The 8,252-nt window shown below is 50.5% G+C and overlaps 1 protein-coding gene across 1 annotated transcript in view; it reads right to left on the reverse strand.

Annotated features, from left to right (window-relative positions):
• Nucleotides 1-275: 275 nt before the first annotated feature.
• HOXC4 (homeobox C4) overlaps nt 276-8,252 on the reverse strand; it is a 60,429-nt gene continuing 52,452 nt past the window's right edge. The window contains exons 2-4 of the mRNA XM_024736659.1: nt 3,028-3,144; nt 1,946-2,390; nt 276-1,451 (exon numbers count right to left, since the gene is read on the reverse strand). Coding sequence (XP_024592427.1) covers nt 1,096-1,451; nt 1,946-2,384 — 795 coding nt within the window. The 5' untranslated portion in view covers nt 2,385-2,390; nt 3,028-3,144 and the 3' untranslated portion in view covers nt 276-1,095. The remainder of the gene's footprint in view (nt 1,452-1,945; nt 2,391-3,027; nt 3,145-8,252) is intronic.

Below are 8,252 nucleotides of genomic sequence, written 5' to 3' on the forward strand. Positions count from 1 at the left end.
ACCCCCCCCCCCCAGCTCCACTCTCAGTACCCCCAGGAGAGTCTGGCCTCTGCAGACTCAGGGAGAAATTGGCCCTAATCTTCCACATCCCCTCCCCTGAGATCCTCTGCCCCAAACCTTTTGCTGGTTCTTCTAAGGACCTTGGGAAACTGGAGTTGAGAGTTAAGATTTGTGTGTTTGCTTAGAGTAAACTTCGGCAACTATATAGAGAAGGTGGGATGTTATACCAGGTCAGAAGGAGGAGGGGGATAAAAAGAAACCATCAGACATTGACGTAAAACTAATTCACATCCACTGGTTTATTATTGATCACGGGGCATTTCACATCGACACTAAAATTCTTTATTGCAAGTTTTACAATAATCAAGTAAATTCAGTCCAAAAACACAATAACCACGATGGGGGTGGTGAGGGGTATTCTACCTATAGACTGCCTCTCTGAACTGAAAGTTCATTTTTATTTTCTTTTGGCTCCTCAAACTGAACAGCTCTGAGAGGCTCTCCAGATGCATTTAGCTTTGTCTGCTGTCTTCCCCCCCCTCCTCCCAGCTCCCCCCAACAATAATACAAAAGAACTTCATAGCTTTGTTCTCCCTAAAATGACTTCCCCCTCACTAACCTCCCCTGGTGCATTTTCAATGCAAAAGGCCTAAGGAAAGAGCGGGGAAGGAGGAGGAGGAGAAAGAAGAAGGAGGAGAATTGGCTTAAAAATCTCTTTCCTTTTTTCTTTTCCTCATTTCCCCTGAAACGCACCTAAACCAGACCATCGTACCTTGCAATATATAATTTTTGCAGCTTTTTTTCCTTAAAAAATAAATAACCCCCCAAAATGGCCTTAAAAAAAAAAACCCAGCAGGTACCATGCTAAGACAACATCACATGCTTAAAAGGGTCCTTAACAGTGGAAAGGAGAGAAGGGCAGGGGGCTTGTTTGTTTATCTGTTTTGTCTGTTTGGAAATGACAAGGGATAAGGTGGGAGGAAGAGAGAAAAGAACCAAAAAATATATATATATATTAAATTCTATAAATAAGAGTCAATTTGTGTGTGAGGGGAGGATGGGGGCCTGGGGTGGGGGCAGGGTGTGAGTTATGTTTTATAACCTGGTAATGTCCTCTGCCCGTGGCTGCTCCGGTGGCGTGGCGCTCTGGGAGTGGTCTTCAGAAGTGCCCTGGGCGGCTGCCGAGAGGGTGCTGGGTGCAGCCCCGGCCGGGGGCGCTGACCTGACTTTGGTGTTGGGGAGTCGGTGGTCCTTCTTCCATTTCATGCGACGGTTTTGGAACCAGATTTTGATCTGCCTCTCAGAGAGGCACAGCGAGTGGGCGATCTCGATCCTTCTCCTTCGGGTCAGGTAGCGATTGTAATGAAACTCTTTCTCTAATTCCAGGACTTGCTGCCGGGTGTAGGCTGTCCTCGAGCGCTTGGGTTCCCCTCCGTTATAATTGGGGTTCACTGGGGGAGGGGGAGGGGAAAAGCAAATAGTGGGGTTCAAAGGCAGCAGGCTCCCCGCCCCCCACCCTCACCCCATCCTCAGCTCTGTTGTAACAGGAGGAGGGGGTGGTGGAAATAAAGTCGTCAAGCTAAACGGGTTATAAAGAAGTTGAAGGGAGCTGGAGACTTTGTAGTGTAATAAGAGGGGAATCCTCATTGCAACGACACTGAATTATTTATGCGCCCTTAGAAAGCGAGCATAGTTTTCACACATACAGAACAGATCGTAGCACATGGCTCGGACTGCCCAGAGTAGCTAAGCCATAAAATTTATGGGGGATGTAATTACCCATTCTCGCTCGTAAATCCAGTTCAATTGTGCTAACCCAGAGTCGCTCCTGGAGAGAGAGGGGGAAGGAGAGAAAGGAGGACGGGGGCCCAGAGGGGGCCGAGGAGGGTGGGGAGCGCTGGGGAAGAGGGGAGGGAGGGGGAGAGCAAAAAGCAAAGTTGCCTACCCGTGCTAACGTGGATTTTTTTCATCCATGGGTAGACTATGGGTTGCTTGCTGGCGGCGCTGGAGGGATGGTCAGGGGCTGGCTGGCTGCAGGCTGGCGGGGCTGGGGACGGGGAGGCGGAGGCGCCTGAGAGAGGCGCCGGCTCGCAGAGCGGCTGTGATTTCTCGGGGTGGTGGTGGCCCGCCTGGGCCGGGCCGTGGCCTCGCGAATTGCCTGGCCCCTGGAGACTGGTGCAGCTATACTGGCGCTCAGGGTAGCTAGGGCGCGGAGGCGGTGGTGGGTACAGCTCCTGGTGGTGATGCTGGAATCCCGATTCCCTGGTCCGGCCGTAATATTCCGGACTGTGTTCAGGGATGTAGCTATTTTGCGAATATTCTTCGCATGGAGGAAATTTCGGATCGATGTAGTTAGAGTCCATCAAATACGAGCTCATGATCATTAATTTCTGGAGTGGAAAATAATTTTTCTCGCTTTGTCGTTTTTCTGCTCCATAAAGCCCTCCTACTAGCTAGCGACCCTGTAAAGTTACTTTCACCATGTGACTCCGCCGGCCAATCACACGGAGCAACCCAGTCCCCGGATAAGGAACCGAATCGCTTTATTCAAAATGTATCCAATTTTTTTTGTGTGTGTGGTGGTGGTGGTACTGGGGGGGGTGGTGGCGGTGATGCGGGGTCAGCTGGCAGGGGCCGCGGTGCCCCCAGTGCACACCCTGCCGACTGACAACCCTCCCCTGCAAAAGGAGATGGGAAGCCCCAGCTCCTTTCTAAAGCCTGGGCATTGGGGGGCTGTCGGGAGGCTGTGATTCAGCCCCCTCCCAGGGTCTCCCCTTGGGCCTCCGGTGGGCCCCTCGGGCTTCGGCTCCCGAGCTTTTCTCGAGGTCCCCATTCATGGCGATCCTGTCTCAGTCTGTGTAGGGCACCGTGGCAGCGCCCCTCTTTCGCAGGAAGAGGAAGTTGAATGAGGACTGGAGTGGAGGTTGGATGGGGAGAGGCCCAGGCTGAGCCCAGGAAGCTGGTGAGCCTGGGATGCCCCCCATCCAAGGAGACCAGAGTCCAGCCCCCTTCCCCATACACACTCACCCAACCCTCTGGCCATGGGGCCGGCGAGGCAGGGTCCCAGCTGGACCGGGCAGGTAGAGGCAGCGGGATGCAAATGATTCTGACGTCATTTCTGGAGGTCTGGGGGTTGAGCCCCCGCTGAAGAGAGACAGGAAGTGGTTGGCAAAAGCAGAGTTCAGAAGCCTTGCCCTCCCTGAGTACCCACTAACCCTCCCTTCCCAGCCCAGAGCAGAGGATCTCTCCTGCTGGCCGCTGTTCCCACTCCCCATTCCGTCTGGCCTGCTGCTCTCCGACAACTGCCTCCAAGCCTGGTTCCCAAGGACCTGGAGCAGGGAGGAGAGCACTCTGCCAGGGGCCAGTGCCCTGGGATGGTGCCCAGCCAAGGCCCAGGGAGCTCTTCTTTCTCCATCCCCACAGAGGGCAGACCTAGCTAAGGGGGAGGCCTTCGTCTGTAGAGCCTGCTTCCGGCCAGGGATTGTATCCATGTAACACATGTGTTTACATGTAAACACACATCCCCAAGGGCCAGCTCCAGGCTGCCTTCCAAAAGCTGAAGGGTGAGCTCACGAAGCTGGGGATGCTGAGCGGGCCTTGGGAGTCTCCAGCCCGTTCCTGCACCCTCCCCTCTCTCTGCTACCCACCCACAGGAATACCCTGATGGTGGGGTGGCAGGGCCATGGAGGAGGGAGGGGGCAAGGAAGAGCTGCTTTCTGACACACTCCCCCTCAGCTAGGGGTGGCCACGTCTTGCACCAATTCCAATTAACTGATCCCGTAACTCAGAGTTGAGGGGGGTGGCAGAAGGGAGAGCCCAGGGAGGGAGCCGGGTCCCCTTGTTGCACTTGATAACAATTATAGTTTAAAATCATAGCTTGCCGGGGCTCGGCTATATTTTACTTGATAACAATAAAAGTGACACATAAAGTTAACTGTTTATGTTTTATTTATTAGACTAAATCTGCCAGCGGTGGTAGAAGCGCTTGCCTCGTCGCTACAGCTTTTATAGGGCTGTAAAACGTCATAAATCAGTCTCGTGGAATCGCCCGCACTCTTTGTGTCGGCGGCAGCGCAGGGCTGGCGGCCGCTGGCTGCCTGCTCCCTCCTTTCCACGAAAAGTCGTAATGTGATTTTTTTTCCCTCTGATTTTATTATTATGATTGCCGCTGTGATTAGTCAATCTACCTTTAATTCGCCGCCCTACGCTGCCTCCTCCCTGCCCAGCCTGGTTGACACTTGAATAAGTACCTTTTAAAATGGCGTGACAACTATTTGAGGGTTTAATTAGAACATCTGCAATTAAGGGAATGAGGAGGGGAAAGTGAAAAAAAATAAAACCCTTGTGCGAGGGAGGCTGAAGGTGGGAGATTCCCAATCTGTCTCTCACCACCTTTGGGGTGTCAGAGAGGGTCCCCACTTCCAAATTAGGGCTCACCCTGAGGGCTGGAGCGAGAGCTGGGCCACAGCCGATGCCCACAGGGACTGAGTCACCCTGCCTGGGCCCCTGGCTGCCTTCCCTTCTGCAACGCTTAAGCCCCCCACACTCACCCCAGGCTCACCAAGAGCCAGTGCTTGGGGGTCCCTGGATACCCTCTCCCCAAGAGGTCTGTGCCCGACCCCTACCACCAGATGGGTGAGAGAACCGGAATTCCCTGGAGGTTGACCATCTCTTAGAAGAGGTTCTCAGATTTCCAAAGTTGGTTGGGAACTCCTGCCCACTCCTGTCCGGGACCCTCTGTGTGTGAGGACTGGCTGGTTTGGTTGGAAGAGGAACTTGAGACTGTGAGAAGGGGAAGGCTGCTGCTTGGTTGACAGTGATTTGGAGTGCGTGAGGGTTTTATTATTGGTGGGAGGGGGATAGGTTAATTATAAGTTGTTGGAAGTGGCGAGGGAAACCAATGCTGATTGCTGATCTACATAAAAATTCTGAACCCAGCCCCAGACTGCTGCCTGGGGAGAGGCAAAGCCCCTGAGAGCTCAGGTAGGGTGGGAGGAAGGCTGCTGAGGGAGAAAGCCTTCCAGCCCCACCCCCATCCTCCCTTCTAGGCCTGCACCTGGATCAGGTAGCCCCACCTCATCCAGGCAGGGAATAATCTCTGCTCCACCTGGCTCCCCTCCTCGCAGTCCTCACATTCACCTTCTAGCAGCCCTGCCCCCGCCTCAGCTCGCTTTTCTTCCATCTCTTCACCCTCTCGGGCTTATTAGGGAGTCATTCCCAAGGCATTGCACATCTCACACCACCACTCCCTAGGATTCTGAGCTCCTGCAGGTGGGTCGAGGGAACGGGAGCAGGAAACCCACTTCAGGCCAGTACGTGTAAGTAGATCCAGAGAGTTCAGTTGCCTCCAACCACGTGTCCAATCCATCTTTGGTTATTACTGCTAACAAATATATATGCATTCATACTATTAACATTTATTAATGTATTAAATGCCTCCTTATGCAGCCATAAATCTGTGGAGTTTTCGTTCCAGGTTTTCACAGCTAATTCGATATGCACATCCAGAAAGTGAAATCTGGGAGATTCCCCCAAGTATGCCCACACTTATCTACATCACTTACCAAAACCCTCTCTTTGGGCTCCTATAATAGCAAGAAAGTTGCCTATGGGGAAAATAACAAGCCAGACTCTACCACACACACACACAAGAACATTTTCACCAGGATATTATTGCAAGCACAGAAATAAGATCCCTTCGGAGGGCTTCTGTACTTAGCCCTGGCTTAACGGGTTGGGAAGGGGGGCAATAAAGCGGTTCTTGCCCGTGATGAATCCTGTATCTCCTTTTGTGCTTCGCCCTCCTGCCTCCTCAGCCCAGGGATCTCCAACCCCTGCTCTGCCCTCCACCTCTCTCTGCCCCAATTTTTTTTTTAATTTTTTCTGATCACCTTTTGCCAGCCTCTAAGCAATCACTGTCTGAATGCCCCCCTCACCCCATATCCTTTCTAAGTCTTGATCTGGTTTCTCTTTCGGAAACATGTTTCAGTACAAAGCGCTTCCCTTCTGACACCGCTGAAGAAAAATATGTGTCCATTGTGTGCGAGGCCTTATTGTGCCCGGATTACCATACTGACCGTTGGATAACCCATATTCCTCCCCTCCCCGGTAACAAGCTGCCGGCTGAGAGACCTCAGCGGCTCCACTGATTCTGCGATGCCTTAAAATCTCACCTCTCAGAATCCCTGGATTTTCCTAGGGAGGAAAATAAGTGGGAGAACCAACTCAGGACTTGGAGGGCAAATAGAAGGAAAATGAGGGTCATTCCATTTCCCACTCTCAGAAGTGCAGGATGTGGGTGTGTGCGGGCACGCGCGCCCGTGTGTGTAGGTGGTTTTTGTTGTTGTTTTAGAGATTAAAAATTGCAACATGTCTCTTTCTTCTTCCTCAAGTAAATTGACTTTTAGATGGTATACGATCAAGTAATTCATTTCATTTTTATTTTTTCTCCGAGCAACTTGAAAACCCTAAACTAAAGCAAGGCTCCCATTTTTCCCCCTGTGTGTGTATATGTATATGTGTATGTGTTTTGTCCCTTTCTAATGCCAGCAGGCAGGGCTAATGTATGCAAAAGAATATGCAAATGCTTAATTGATTTTTTCTTAAATCTCTTGTCAGTAAAAGTAATGAATTGGTCTAAAATGATTTTAATAACCCAGAAGTGTCACCAGAAAATACTCAACCTTTTTTTTTCTCCTAGAATCGCTTATAGTCTCAAAAAAAAAAAAAAAAGCAATCATGGAATGTTAATTTGCCCCCCTTTAAATATTAAAGATGAATCTCTCTTGTTTGTTCGGAGACCATAGGCAAGGTCCTCTCATGGATTTCCCCCTCCTTGCTTTGCCTTTCTTGGAATTCAATTTTCCTCAAATCTCGTTTAAAGTGGCTTTTTAAAAAGTGGCTGCATTTTAATATTGGTTAGACAGAGTGACCTGCATTTCACCTCGGGTGTTTGACTTGTTCCAATAGGTCACTGCCATGGGGTTATTGATGGGGAAACTCCATTGAAATTTGTCTCTTCGCAAATGGCCTTTAGATCTTCCAACGAGTTCAATAACTAGTTATAATGTGGAAGGGGAAAAATGAAGGCCCTGGGCTAACGAATTTGATGTTTCATTTTTATGCTGGAGAAATTGTTAGTTAGAGGTTGGGTTCCCCACCCCCTTCCTTGCCCATCGTGGCCTCACTGACTCTTGTCAAGTGAGGCCCCCACTCTTGTCCAAGGCTGCTGGATTACATCCCCTTTAAAATTGGGGCTGGGGTGTCCCTTTCTCCCTTTGATGCAAGCTTTAACTCTTCTTTTTTCTTGTTGTTGAAAATTCTGACTTATGGCTGCAGGAAGCTTGCACTGCTGAAGATTTGTAACCTGAACTTTCCTGTTAGAGGGGGAAAGGACTTTTACTTTTAAAGCTCTCTAAATGTGGTTTTGAAAGATCTAGGAATTAGGCTGGCTTAGGGGAGCTTACAAAGAGCTCCCTGACCTAGTGCTCCCAGAATTAAGAAGCCGATAGGAAGGTGGGATTCCTTTGGGGAGCTGATGAGGGCATCTCATCATGCCCTTGGCCTCTGAGCTGCCAGAGACCCATGGGATTAGACACCCAGGACCAAGGAAGGTAGAGACTGGGAAAGGCTAAGGATAGAGGGAGAATTCCAATATAGCAGGCAAGAGAATCCTGGGTCTCCTCCAGGGTCAGAAACAGAATTCATAGGGACTTGGCCCGGTAACTGCTTGCTGAACTTCCTAAGAAGGGCGCCCGGCAAAAGCCCAGTGCCCAAAGATGATGCATTTTACTGAACTGGAGAGAGCAGAGGAAAATGATGGGGGGGAGTTGAAGATTTTATAAGGTTTCCCCTTTTTTTCTGGAGTTCTTAAGGAATGGGAGAGGAAAGGGCAGGGAAAGGGAGGAAAGGTCTTCATTTTATTCGCCCCAATCACACCCAAGTTGGGGAGCTGGTGACTTCTCCAGAGAAGCCTCTGTGGGAAAGGGCTGTGGAGAGCTTGTTCTCTCCAGGCTGACCCAGCCATAACTGATCATTACCATCATTAACCTCAGTAATAACAAGAACATCATTCCCTCACAAACAGAGCTCCTTGTGTGCCTTATTTTTTTCCTCCAGGAACTGTTCCTTCTCGTTCCCTGCCCAAAGGAGTCCAGTTAGCTCAGGCCCAAGTTTCCCCTTAATAAGCCCACTCACCTCCCTTCCAAACCTGGATGCCTAGATGGGAGTCATTCCAAAGGCAAGCCTTGATT

Source organism: Neophocaena asiaeorientalis, unplaced genomic scaffold (genome assembly GCF_003031525.2).
Source record: "Neophocaena asiaeorientalis asiaeorientalis breed wild unplaced genomic scaffold, Neophocaena_asiaeorientalis_V1.1 scaffold134, whole genome shotgun sequence".
Lineage (NCBI taxonomy): Eukaryota > Metazoa > Chordata > Mammalia > Artiodactyla > Phocoenidae > Neophocaena > Neophocaena asiaeorientalis.